At 47.6% G+C, this 14,418-nt stretch overlaps 1 protein-coding gene across 1 annotated transcript; it reads left to right on the top strand.

Annotated features, from left to right (window-relative positions):
- The first annotated feature begins 7,503 nt into the window (after positions 1-7,503).
- Positions 7,504-13,460, top strand: RNF228 (ring finger protein 228). Its single transcript, XM_068145483.1, has one exon. It carries the CDS (start codon positions 7,758-7,760, stop codon positions 8,625-8,627), a length of 870 nt encoding a protein of 289 aa, XP_068001584.1. The 5' UTR covers positions 7,504-7,757; the 3' UTR covers positions 8,628-13,460.
- The last annotated feature ends 958 nt before the right edge of the window (positions 13,461-14,418 follow it).

Raw genomic sequence — 14,418 nt, 5'->3', positions numbered from 1 at the left:
CTGAAATCTTATTTGGAGCCTCAGACAGTCAGAGACAAGACTATCAAACAATACAAAATATTGACCTGAAATATTTCTCTGGGATTATGGGATGAGGTTTTTGAGGGTAAAGTGTTTCCACAGACCTGAATTGACCCTTAGAAAATTTCCACTGGAAAAATCCACTGGAATTCTTCCAACCTGGCATTTACTAATGGGAGTTCAAAATTAGTCTGCATTTTTGTGGCAAAAAAACAACTGAAAACAAAACAAAACTCCAGTGTAATCCATTTTCAATGATTCTTTCCCATAAAACTCATATACTCTTTAATTAATGTAGATTTCAAATTAGGAAGAAGGAATCTCTTGCTTGACTCAGCTAGAACTGTGTTGTTAGCTCATTGGAGAGTTTTCTCTACAAATGCAACCTCCTGAGTTCTCACCCTCGACATAAAGACATCCCAGTTGTTTGCTCGGTTTGTTCCAAAATACTTAGTATTTACTCATCCCATTAGAAACAAACTTCTAATTTTCCTTTCCAATATTATGAAAATGAGTGGGCCAGCAGAACAGACTATACAGCAGGAGCATGCCAAGGAACAAATCAGATATCCTTTTCCTCCCACAGTTACCCTTGGCGGAGCCAGTTCCAAAGTTGGCAGCATCTCTTTTGGCAGTCTAAATCCCCTTTGTAATGCTGGAGATATGTCCCCTGTGTCCAAGTTGCTTGGCTTGCTTGGCAAAGTCAGTTTGACCACTATTGTATCCCCACTCAGCTGCCTCCTTCAGAGGTTGTGGAGTCCTGATCTGTTGAGTTTACTTCATGAAGGAGATCTTACCAATCCCAGATCTTCTTGCTCTTCCCTGAACACCTTCCTTCCTAGAGAAGAGGCACCAGAAGTACACATTGGGCTCAGGATGTGATTCAAACAGTGGCAAAATGATGTTACCTCATTTGGCCTATCACAGAATTGTAGAGTTTGGGACCTCTGGAGACCATCTAGTCCAAGTCCCCTGCAGGGTCAGCCAGAGAAGGTTGCCCAGGATCCTGTCCAGGCAGGTTTTAAGTAACTCCAGAGACCTAATTGTTCCTAAGTTACCCTTAACACATAGTTTTCTCTGCCAGGGTTGCACAGATACAGATAGGGAATGCAGAGGCTTCCAAGAGGTGGGGGGAGCAGGTAGTGCCCAGGGTAGCCCATAGCTCTGCCACTCTGGAGCAAACTCAATTCCCATGTCCCCTTACTAGTCACCAGAGCTCAGGGGAAGCTTATGAAGTTTCTTCTCTGCTATAGAGGCACTTCTCAAACACAAAGCTGAAATAAGTCTACAACAGAAGATGAAACTAACCTCAAGCCCAGAGGAGTTGATAGAGTTTTGCAGGCTTCAGCAATACATCAGGCTCACAACAATATTCTGAATGCAAAAATCCCCAAACCCTTGGTCTGTTTCTTATCCTGAAAAATGGACTTAAGCACATACACATAACATTGTGGTCTGAGCAACAGCAGATCCCAAGCTCTCTTAAAAGAATATGCCCCTGTTATTGCCAGGGAAATGAACTTGTCCCCTCTCATGAAAACAAAAATCACCAGCTTCCACTGGATCAGGATTTTACTTCAGAGATAACCATTCTCATTTTAACTCAGTGTTACTAATGATATGCTGCAATAAAAGCAGAAAGTGAAATGGGTACTGAGCTCCCAAAGCACTAAAGAATCTTCTAAAGCGATTAAAGGAATAGTTCTTGTTTCTCAGTACAAGGACAGTTGGGGCAGCAGAAAGCCCAAGAGCAAACAGCCATGCTGCTATTCACCAATTACTCTAAACAACATTATTAGTAATTATTAATTTGGCCTCCGTTTTCCCACAAAGCTGCTTTGATGTGGCCAGCACAGCCACAACAACTTGTTTTAAGCCCTAAGGTGTCACACGAGATGTGGCAGTCCCACATCCTGGAACACCCTGCTCTGCAGAGATCTGTCTCCTGGCCCAGGCTGCTGCAGCAGCATGCTGCACCAAGCAAGTCCAGACAGGCTACACTGCCACCTGAATCAGCATCCAGGGCAGAATTCCATCTTCATTATCACTGTGATGTACAGAAAACACGGCGCTGATCAAAACAAAGTATTTCCCTGAGGTTTTCTCTCTTTTTCTCCTTTTACCTTGGCCCTTTTTGATTAAATACCAGTTAAATCAATGCAGTTCCTGGAATTTTTTTCCCCCTTCAATTATACCATCAGAAAAGTGTCTGAAGAAGTGCAGTTTGCTTAGCAGAAGGTAAAATGAAAATGTGTTTGCTCCTAAAGCTGCAACCAACCTGGAATGACTGTGCCAATTTAAACACTGCTTGCCATAAGCTTAATTAAATCCCTGCAAACACCCAAGGCAGATCTGCCCTAACACAGAAACACAATTCCTGCTCCAGGGAGCTGTTAATAAAGTGCTGTGCCCAAGAGAGCTCCAAACCCCACAGCCTCAGAGACCCACATGGCTCTGGAGCCCAAATTGTAACTTTGATACTCCTGTGAGCTGGATTAAACATAGGTCTGCAGCAAGAATCTTGAAGCTACCTCTGTCTGAACTGCAGTTATCCAACATCATCTTAAATAACATTTCTGAGATGGTCTTGCTCTGGATAACAAGTCTGTGATTCTCCTTGTTGCTGTTAAAGCTTGGTTGGTTGAAGGTATTGCAGTAATGAACATACCCTCACAAATTTCATGACCTCACATTCTTAAATGCTTCCTCATCTTTCCTCAGCCAAAGCTCCTATGTTTGGCGTATGCTGAAAACACAGGATTATGGCACAGCCACAAGCTGGTTTGAATTGCAAGGAACCTTTAAAGGTCACCTAGTCCAACTGCCCTGCAGCTAACAGGAACATCTTTGACTAAAGCAGGCTGCTCAGAAAATAAATGGATGGGAACAATCAGAAAACATTCCCATCAGAAATGATGCAGTCATACCTGCGTCCCTCATCTTTTTATTGCCAATAAACTTGTTGCACCATTTGGCATCAGACTAATGCCAGCAAGGGTGTGTCTGTATTTGGGGCTGCAGGTCAAACATGGGTGAGGAAGAGAAGCTTAAAGCTTAACCTAGAAGAAAAGTGAAAATAGAGGTGACTGGTCAGTGAGGACACTCTTTCAAACACTCCACATCGCCTGAGGCAACTGAAATAGGGCTGCGTTTAGCAGCTACAACACAACAAAGAGATTTTTCTGGGGAAAGAGGTGTCAAATATAGAACTATAGAATGGTTTGGCCTAGAAAGGGACCTCCTCTCAAGAGGAGATTGGACGTGGCACTTGGTGCCATGATCTAGTCATGGGGTCTGTGTTGATAAGTTGGACTCCATGATCCTCGAGGTCTCTTCCAACCTTAGTGATACTGTGATTAAAGACCATCTAGTTCCAATCCCCTGCCATAGACAGGGACACATCCTACTAGATCAGGTTTCTCAGAGCCCCATCTACCTAGCCTGGAACTCTTACAGGGATGGGGAATCTACCATCTCTCTGGGAAGCATGCTCAGCCCATCTTGGTGACCCTTGTTGCAGTGTGTCGTCTTTGTTTTGCACAGGGGAGCCTCAGATGGGCCACAACACTGCAGACACTGACCTGGGCTGGATGCTTGTATCTCTGCATCTTTCCTACACATTAAGAGAACAACATACATTGTACATGGCTGTGACTGACATGAAATTTCTCATAATTGCCATCTTTTTTTCCTCTTCTTTTTCAGCTCCTTGAAATGGCTGCAAATGTTAGTGAAAATTAACATTTTCTTTTGTAATGAATGCAATAGATCATGCATGAAATTAGTTCCAAGACAGAAAAGGTTAAAAAAAAAAAGGGCACTTTAATTACCAGCTGTTCCAAAATACATTATATGAAATAAAACTTTAAGATGAAGGTGGCCTGCATTAGGAATAGTGTGGCCAGCTGGAGCAGGGAGGTCATTGTGCCCCTGGACTCTGCATTGGTTAGGCCACACCTTGAGTACTGTGTCCAGTTCTGGGCCCCTCAGTTTAAGAAGGACATCAAAACACTTGAACGTGTCCAGAGAAGGGCAACAAGGCTGGGGAGAGGCCTTGAGCACAAGCCCTATGAGGAGAGGCTGAGGGAGCTGGGATTGTTTAGCCTAGAGAAAAGGAGGCTCAGGGGTGACCTCATTGCCCTCTACAACTACCTGAAAGGTGGTTGTAGCCGGGAAGGGGTTGGTCTCTTCTCCCAGGCAACCAGCACCAGAACAAGGGGACACAGTCTCAAGCTGCGCCAGGGGAGGTTTAGTCTTGAGGTGAGGAGAAAGTTCTTCACCGAGCGAGTCATTCGTCATTGGAATGTGCTGCCCAGGGAGGTGGTGGAGTCACCGTCCCTGGAGGTGTACAAGAGGGAATTGGACGTGGCACTTGGTGCCATGGTCTAGTCATGAGGTCTGTGGTGACAGGTTGGACTCGATGATCCTTGAGGTCTCTCCCAACCTTAGTTATACTGTGATACTGTGATGACATTGCAGCATCCTACAATACAATGATAGGGCATGAAAATAATGCATGGCTTTTGCCATCCCTCCAAAGTGAGTATAAATGGAGCTGGAGATAGAAACATTTAGAAATGAAGTTGAGTGGAAGGATGACAAGCAAGAGAGGTCTCTTTTCTACATACATATGAAATGAGTTCTAGGGTTAGTTACTTAATGCACCCTACAAAAATCACACAAATGGCCTTCTGTGAAAGTAAAAAACTCCTATACAAAAATAGTGTCAAAAAGCTTCCGCTGTCAACCACAGTATTGTATTACAGAATCACAGAATCCTGGCATGGTGGGGGTTGGAAGGGACCTCTGAGGACCATCTAGGCCAACTGCTTCGCTAAGACAGTCACCCACAGCAGGTTGCCCAAGATTTCAATGTCCAGGCAGTCTGAGAGAAGAAAATATCTTCCAGAGAAGAAAATACATTGATGGCTTTTGGCCATTTTCATAGGAAGAAACCCTCACAGGAAAGAAGTTTTTCCTCATGTTCAGATGGAATCTCCAGGTTCTGTTTTTAACCCACTGCCCCTCGTGCTGTTGCTGGGCACCACTGAAAAGAATCTGGCCCCATCCTCTTGCCCCATGCCCTTTAGACACTGAGAAGCATTGAGAAGATTCCCACCTCAGTAGTCTCCTCTCCAGGCTATAGAGCCTCAGGTCTCCCAGCCTTTCCTTGCCAGAGAGATGCTCCAGTCCCCTCATCATCATCTTACCTTCCACTGGACTTCCTCCAGAGACAACCTGGCTTGTGCAGGATCTACTCATACCACATTGTGTTCACAGGGGTAATGATGAGCAAAGAAAGTTCTGTGATAACACACTGGCTTTGCTCATTCTCAGTTTTATGTTTTAAAAGTACATTTCACCCTAATTTGCCACTTAGCCTTTTAATTGTTTGTTTTTTTTCAACTCTGCATCTACTCTGTGTAGTTTCCACACCAGACTTATCAGCAGCTTTCCCAATGCTGACTGGAAAAAAAAAGCACAGTTATTAGGTGGAGTTTCAGCTGACCTCGCGGCAGATCCACATCAGATACGGAAACTCAGAACACAAAACACAGGGGCAAAGCAGTTTGAACCAGCAGTGCAGCTGATGTAGCTGGACCTTAGTACAGCATTTGATACAGTACCTCAAAAAGCGCTGACTTGAAAAAATTAATTCAGATTTACTTGGATCTAAGGACTTTCAGGTGCTTTGCAAATTAATTGGAAGTTGTAGGGTTGGGAAAGTGGCAATAAAATTAATGGAAGGGCGGTGCCTGGGCTATTTTGACATATACCTTTTAACAGCTAACTCATTAAACAGGAAGACGATGCTAACTGGGGAAAAGTAGCAAGAAAAAGGAAAGGGGGGGGAGATGAAGGGGGGGAAAAGCAAGGGGAGGGGAAGGGAAGGGGAAAAAAAACAGAGAGTAACACAAGCCACCAGAAGCATAAGAATTTAATAGCTGAGTAAATAAGATGAAATTTAGTGTAATAAAAGTGGAAGGTCCCAGAATTACATGAACACAGTCCAAATTCATCAGGGATGATATGAAGCACTGGGGGCGGGGAATAACACTGGAGAAAGTGCTTCAGGTGACTGGGGAGATGACCTCTCGCGTTGCAAACCACGTGGCCTTATCAAAAGAGGTGATGGTTTACTCTGTTTCTCATTTTCTTTCTTCTTTTCAGAGGCTGAACCCAGATTTTCACAAATTTTAAATCAGAGGAGAAAGGATGATGTCCAAGATGAGAGCTCTCCATCCAGAGCTGATGTTCCCAACATGCAGGTTTAGCAACAAGGCAGGGTGATGTGGTGTGTTATAAAGAGAAACAATTAGTTTTATGGTTTGTGCTACACCCAAAGATAAAGGAGTTACTTCAGACTTCTCTGATGAGACTGAGCAGAATCTGATTTTGTGAAACATATCAGATTGTTTAACATCTGACACTGGAAGTGCTGAATGCTCTATTGTTTGGGTTGGTTCTCATTAAACTGGGCAAAATCTCTCAGTATGATAGCAATGCTGGGATGTAAATAAAAAATGGAATCATAAAATGGTTTGTGTTAGGAGCTTAAAAGCCATCTAGTTCCGACGTCCCTGCTATGGGCAGTGACATCTCGTACTAGACCACATTGCTCATAGCCCCATCCAACCTGAGCTGCAATGTTTCAGGGATGGGGCATCTACCACCAGGCCAGGCTGAGAGTTGGGGTTGTCCAATCTAGAAAAGAAAAGGCTTCAGGGAGACCTTATTGCAGCCTTCCAGTACCTAAAAGGGCCTGCCAGAAAGATGAGGGCTGACTTTTTAGCAGGGCCTGTTTTGACAGGACAAGGGGTGGTAGTTTTAAACTAAAAGAGAGGAGACTTAGACTAAATAAAAATAAGACGTTTTTATACTGAGGGTGGTAAGACACTAGCACACGTTGCCCCCAGAGGTGGCAGATGCCCCATCTCCGGAAACATTCCAGGTCAGATTGTTTCAGACTGTGAAGAACATGGTCTAGTTTAAAGTGTTCTTGCTGACTGCAAGGGAGTTGGACAAGTTACCCATAAAGGCTGCTTTCAACCCAAACCATTATATGATTCTATCATAATCATACTGGGGAATCCTCATAAACTATTATTTCTTAAAATGCCATTCAGGATTTAAAAGCTACGCAGCAGTTTCTACCTGGGAGTGTTTACTGGAGGCAAGCACAGCACTCGGGACTGCAGGACACCATATCCCGCTGCATGGCTGCGGGGGAAATCTCGACCCCGGTAGCCCGACTGGCCGCTGCAGAAGCGGCCACATCAGCGGGGGCAGCCCGCCGGGAAGCCCCGTGGAAGCAGCATCCCGGCTGCACCGGCCGCGGGCAGAGCCTGCGCCGCAAGCACTCCGAACGCCGGGCGAGCCAGGGGAAGAGCGCGGCCGGGGCGCATTCCCCGCTGCCGTGCACCGGCAGCCGCTCCTGGGGGCGGGCGGCGCCGATCCCGCCCCCCGCCCGCAGCAGCCGCCACCGGCCCCGGCAGCCGCCAGCCGCCAGCGCGGCGGGCGGGCACCAGGCAGCAACCGGTCCTCCCTCCTTATCCTCCTTCTCTCCCTTCCTTCCTCCCACTCCGATCAGCGGGCCGCGCCGCAGCCCGCGGGCGCGGCCAGGAGGCGGCGGGGCCGCGGCTCCCCCCAGGCTCCCCGCCCGCCTCCCAGGCGCGGCGCGGCCCGGGACTCTCCGCCTGTCGCCGGTTCTCCGTTCCTCCCTCCGGCGAGATGTTATGGCCGAGCCGGCGCAGAAGGGCGGCGTAGGGCAGGGCGGGCGGCGGGAGGATGATGATGAAGAGGCAGCGGCGGCGAATGCCGCCCCTCCGCCCAGCTACGAGGACTACGAATGCAAGATCTGCTACAACTACTTCGACCTGGAGCGGCGGGCGCCCAAGCTGCTGGAGTGCCTGCACACCTTCTGCCAGGAGTGCCTGAGTCAACTGCACCTGCGGGCCGCCCAGCAGCCCCCCGCCTCCGCCGCTGAATCGGGGTCGGGGCCCGGCCGGTCGGGCGGCGGCTCGCTGGCCTGCCCGCTCTGCCGCCACCGTACGGCGCTGCCCGACCACCGCGTCCACGGCCTCCCCGTCAACACCAAGCTGGCAGCCGCCTGCCCTCCGCAGCTACGGGCCCGCGACCCGCTGCCCCAGGACACCTTGCCGCCGCTGCCGCCCCGCCGCCCGCCCCGCGCCCGGGAGGCGGCGGCCGCCCTCGCCCCGCCGTCCCCTGCTCCTGCCGGCCGGGCTGGGCCGCGCTCCTCGGGCGGCGGCGGCTATGAGAGCTGCCAGAGCTGCAAGCGGGCGGCGCTGAGCGCCGGCTGCGTGTGCGTCGTCGTCTCCTTCCTCTCCATGGTGGTGCTGCTTTTCACCGGTCTCATCTTCGTCAACCAGTACGGCGGTGATGCCGCCGGGCCCGGCGCCTCGGCGTCGCCGTCGCCGGTGGGGCCCATCTGCCTGTCGGTGGCCAGCATCCTCGCCCTCTTCTCCGTCGTCGTTACATGGCTCATCTGCTGGCTCAAGTACCGGCCCGAGGCGGCGACTGGCGGGGCAGCCTCAAACGGCACCCCGCGGGGCCGGGCGGCGGCTGCCCGCAGGAGCGACACGTAGCGCCGGCGGAGCGGAGCGGGACCGGGACCGGGCGGCGCAGGGGCTGAGCCGGGCAGCACAGGACGGGTAGCGAGGCGTGGGCTGCCAGAGGAGCTGAGTTCCGCTTCCCCGCCCTCCACACTGTGGGGCAGAGCGCGGCCGGGGGGCCCAGACCGGGCCAGGAGCGGTTCGGCTGCGGCCCCTGGCTCGCAGGTACCGCTGGTTCGGGTGGTGTTACCCCGACCCGGCCGACAGGCAGGTGGGGAGCAGCGGAGGGAAGACACGGGTTAGGCCGTGGCTCTCCTGGGTGTAACGAGCATGCTAGGAAGGAGTCTGATGGCGGGAGCTGACAGGGCGCAAGCCCACTACAGTGACAGGCCTCAGGTTCACCGTGCCTACAGGGCTCTGGCTCCGGCTCCATCCCCGCGACGGGGACAGGCCCCAGTCCTGGCACGCTGGCGAGGGGAGCCTTGCGGCCAGGCCAGCCCCGCAGCCAGGTTAGTGGCGCTAGGACAGCCCTGCGGCTCTGGCACAGCTCGAGGTGGCAGGGATCCTCTGCAGGATGACCAGGTGAGGGGTCCGGCCACTCTGGAGGGAGGTCTGTTCAGGGTGCATCTCTCTTGTGAAGGTGTCTGCAAGGGCCTCCCTGGGGAGCTGGGGCTCTGAAGGAGGGGGATATGCTCATCCCCACCTCTGTGGAAGCGTGCCCTGATTTCCGTGCTCCCTGACGGCAGAAGGACACAATCTCGATTAAAGAAAACTGGCTTACTGTTGCCCCCACCTGGAAGATAATTGGAGAGATTCTCTCTGGTTAGGAGCAGGACAGGATGATGACGTTCAGTGTGTTTTGTCGTTCTCACTTTTGTGAAGTTAACAAGTACATATAGAGGAAGCTGTAACAGAAATGTATCATCTTAAAGAGACTGAGCCAAAGTTTCCCTAAAATGTGCGATTTTGTTACGATTTTATTAGAAGGCCATTTGGCCTCTGTTGGTTGCTTAAAATAAGCTTTATTATTTAATTCTTATTTAATGTGAGGGACTGGAATACTACACTGCACACTTGAAACACTTTATGGAAGATGATTTATTGAATGGAGCTCTAAAGCAGAGCTAAGAGACTCCGGTGGTAGAGAGTAATATTTCACTGGCCATTGGTTTAGATTTTTACATGGTGAGAGGAGCCCACATTAAAATACGAGCTTTGAGCATCACTGAACAAGTGAAATGTGGTATGTTTGTGTATCAAACATTTACCTTTGATCAAGGGTGTGATAATAAGATGGTGGGTTTCCCCTCTTGATAGGTCTTCTTTGTTAGGAGTTTCTGTAAAGGCCAGCAGAAAACCTTGTGTGAAGGTAGAACCTCAAAGATGTGTTTGACATGTGAGAACTTGCTTGGAATATGAAATGGAAACTGTTGCCACACAGCTGGTTTTTGTAGTATATTACTGGGAGCACTCTATATACTGTTCTGTGTTGCAGGAAAATTCATTTGGTGCCTGAATTTTTTAAACTTAATTAGTCGTTATGACCTATTGGGAATAAGATAATGCTGCTTATTCCATGTTTCTACACGGTACTGTAATGGAATGAGGTAATTCTTTTTGTGCTTAATTCCAGAGTTTTCAAGGTGATCTTTCAGTATGTGTATTTTGCAAGCTGTCTGCATGATACCCTGACAAAGTATCCTCCTAACAGACCTTTTCCTGAGCACTTCTATTTATCACAAGAGCAAAGCGATTTACAGTGTGGAAATGTAAAGGTGGCAGCGGGTGAAGACAAGTGACGTGTTTTATGGCTGCACAACTGATGTGTACTGTGCGTTGTCTGGAGCATCACCAGTCTGTGAAAATCAAACCCCAACACCTCCCAAAAGCCCCTTGAGCCCCAGCAGTATTTATACAGACCCTGTGGCGGTGGACGCGTTCTGTTGTATGATTCTTGTGTTACACATGTCCATTTAAAGATCCACACCAGCCTTTCAAAGTCATGTTTCATAATATAAAGGCCCTGAGGAGATAAATGACTGGGCTCAACTGTGGCTCTGGCTGTGGTTCACATCTTTAGGCTGATGTTTCCACACTCAGACTTGCTTGGTACCTGTGTAAAAACGTGTGTGCCTCCTAAAATCAGGCCCAACCATTAGCCCCACTTGACTTCAGCAGTAGTTGTGGATGTTCTGCACCAAAGAAAACCACGAGACTTTAAGCATCTAAATCAGAATTTAGATGGTTGACTTCAGGTACAAACATTGGAAAATTTTGGCCTTAACTTCTCTGTTCTTCAGTTAATGCATCTGTAAATGTTGGCGATAGTGTTGACCTACCTCACAGGCGAGACGTGAGGCTTTATTTATTAACCTTTTTAAGCAGGTGGAGATCCTTGAAGAAGAGGTGCTACAGAAGTGGAAGTATTCTTCTAAATGATGCTGTAGTAAGACTAAATATCTGTAAATTAATGGACATAAGCAGTGGTGATGTTTTCTAAGAAAAATAAATATCCGAGCTGTGTACGTGTGTACATCATATGCACCAACACGTGACTGACCTGCTTGTGCTTCTCCTGCAAACACAGCCTGCATACCTGCAGGTCTCTTTAATAGCAGTGATCTGGATGAGGGCACCCCTAGTTAGTCTGCAGATGACACTAAATTGCCAGGAAATGTTAATCTGCTTGAGGGTGGGAAGGCTCTACAGAGGGACCTGGACAGACTGGATTGATGGACTGAAGCCAGTGGAATGAGGTTCAACAAGACCAAGTGACAGGTCTTGCACTTTGGCCACAACAACCCCATGCGATGGTCCAGGCTTGGGGAAGAGTAGCAGGAAACTGTCCTGCAGAGAAAGACTTGGGGTAGTTGAGCAATAACCACCTGAGTATCAGCCAGTGTGTACCCTGGTGACCAAGAAGGCGAACAGCATCCTGGCTTGTATCAGCAGTAGTGTGGCAAGTAAAACTAGGGAAGTGATTGTTCCCCTGTACTCAGCACTGGTGAGGTCACACCATGAGTACTGTGATGAGTTTTGGGGCCCTGACTATAAGAAAGGCATTGGGATGCTGGAGCGGGTCCAGAGAAGGGCAACAAAGGTGGTGAAGGCTATGGAGAACAAGTCTTCTGAGGAGTGGCTGAAGAAGCTAGAGTTCAGTCTGGAGAAAAGGAGGCTCGGGGGAGACCTTGCTCTGTATAACTACAAAAAAGGAGGTTGGAATGAGGTGGCTGTTGGTCTCTTCTCCCAAGTAACAAGTGACAGGACAAGAGGAAACAGCCTCAAGTTGAACCAGAGGCGGTTTAGATTGGATATTAGAAGAAAATTCTTTGCTAAAAGTGTTCTCAAACACTGAAATAGTCTTCTCAGGGAAGTGGTTGAATCCCCAACCCTGGAGGTATTTAAAAGAAGCATAGATGTGGTGCTGAGCAACATAGTTCAGCACCAGCCTTGGCAGAGTTAGATAATGGTTGTACTCAATGATTTTACAGGTGCTTTCCAATGAAAGAAATTCAGTAATTTTACAATTTCCATTCTATCAGGTAAGCTCCAGTTCTTTGGAGTTTGGATGAGCCCAACAGCTGCTGTTGTGATTCCACCTCATGCAGACGTGCCAAAGGCAGCACTGAGTGCTCATAAAGCTCAGCTGGAGCTTTTGGCATGGCTCTTTACCTGCATTACTCTTGTCAGCTTTCTGCTGTTTGGATATTGCAGAAACCCAGCGCTGTGTGGGCACGCCATTGAGCTCACATCCACTTGGGTGTGCTCACAGAGCTGCAGTCCCAGCTGTCACATAGCTCTGCCCTGAAATACTGGTTACAGACAAATGTAAACTCCACCTTTTCTTTTCCACATTGTATTTTTATTACTGCTTTTTCTGGTTTGAGACGGAAAAGAACTCATCCTGTTCAGGAATTTGGCTTTTCAGCTCAGTCTCAGTGACAGCACTTTATGAAGTTCACAGCATGTTCTTGCAGACAGGGACTGCTTCTAGCCATAATAACACTGGTATTTAGAGTTACTACCAAGGGTTGGGGTGCAGACCAAGATCACTGCTAAATCTTGTGACCAATGCTGGGGTGCAGAAAGTAAGAGGTGGCACTGGGACCTGCAGGGAGGAGTGGACAGGACAGGTGACCTTAAACTGACCACAAGGGATTCTATTCCACAGATGTCATATTTAGTATAAAGCCAAGGCATCACTGGGGTCAAACCTCTTCTTTGGCAGGTTTCCAGGAGGACTCTGTCCAACCTGCCTTCAGTCCTGAATCCAGTTCCATTATCCAGTTGTGAATCCAATTCCTGTCTGCTGCTGAGTCCAGTCTGGAACTTCCCAGGTGACTGCTCACAGCATCAGCGGTGACAAGTGACATCACTGCCAAGAGGGGGTTGGGTTCAGTATTGGCTTGTATCTATTTGTATCTGTTTAATTTTATCGTCATTGTTTAATTAAAGCTGATTTATTTTTTTCCCCAATCTATCAATCTGTCTCCCTTATTCCCTTTCTTTTTCCTTTGGGAAAGGAGAAGGTTCATAGAGAGCAGCTTCTGCACCTATTATCCAGGTTCATGTGGAAATTGAGATATTTGGAAGGAATGACACTACTGCATTGGCAAAACACAGTTTATGTCCTGAGGGATATAAAAGATATATTCAATGACATTGATCTTTGGTCAAAATATCTTTGTTTGTGTTAAGGGGAAGGAGCAATTTTGGCCTCCATTTGGTGTCCTCTTACTGAAACTGGCCTTGTGGTTCTGGTTCTGAGTTGTGCTCAGGTTTAGTTTGTACATGTCCTACAAATCATGAGGTTTCAGATCAAGGTGGTTGTGATCTTGTACAAATAGAATCACAGAATCATAGAATGATCTGGTTTGGAAAGGACCTTTAAAGGTCATCTAGACATATATCCCTACAGTCTGCAGGGATATCTTCAAGTAGATCAGGTTGCTCGCAGCCTCATTCAACCTAACCTGCAATGTTTCCAGGGATGGGGCATCTACAACCTCTCTGGGCAAGCTGAGCCAGTGTTTCACCACCCTCAGAGTAAAAAAATGTCTTCCTTCTATCTAGTCTGAATCTTCCTCATTCAGTCTAGCTTCAGGTGAAGAATGTCTCAGATATGTCAAGATTTTTGCAGTAAACATACCGTGAGGTTGATCTGTCTCACTCTACTATGAAATTGGTAAGGAATAGCTTGGAAAAAAAATACTCCTTTATAAATTGTTATTGTTCTTTATCCCCCAAACCTCCTCTTGATTTCTCAGGGAATCTAAATCTTAGACTTCAGCTCACCACAGTTCTAGATGCAAGCAGCATTTTGTTGTCCCACCTCCAAGCTGTTTATTTAGCAGAACAAACCCATGTTGGTTGTTATTTTGTGATCTTTTGGGTTAATAACAAACAGCAAGAACAGCATTTAGGGCTTTGTGTGGGTGTGTGTGGGGAGGGACTGTTAATGACTGTTAATCTGAGAATTAGGCTTGAGATACAAGTAAAAATTTTATTTCCTTTTAAAATGGGAAGAATGGAATTTTTATCACTTGCAAAGTGCGGAAATGTGTTATTCCACACTTAAATGTGGAACAAAAAAGCTGCGATAACAACCAGCTTGATTTCCACAGGGTGCACAAGGATTTGCTAGTCAAAGGGATAATATTAAGGGATAGAAAAATATTCCTCTAAGTAAACTTCAAAAGCAATTAAAGGAAACCTCAAAACTAAAATAGATACCACACTGTCTTCTACTCAGGTAGCAAAAGCCTTCCTCTGTGAGAGAAATTTATTTCTTCCTCTATCACTGAAGTATCAAAATCACATGGAA

The sequence above is a fragment of the Melanerpes formicivorus genome, unplaced genomic scaffold (genome assembly GCF_026170545.1).
Source record: "Melanerpes formicivorus ecotype bairdi unplaced genomic scaffold, bMelFor1.0.p_v2 SCAF_12, whole genome shotgun sequence".
NCBI classification, from domain to species: domain Eukaryota; kingdom Metazoa; phylum Chordata; class Aves; order Piciformes; family Picidae; genus Melanerpes; species Melanerpes formicivorus.
This window is presented reverse-complemented; position numbering and strand designations above follow the sequence as displayed.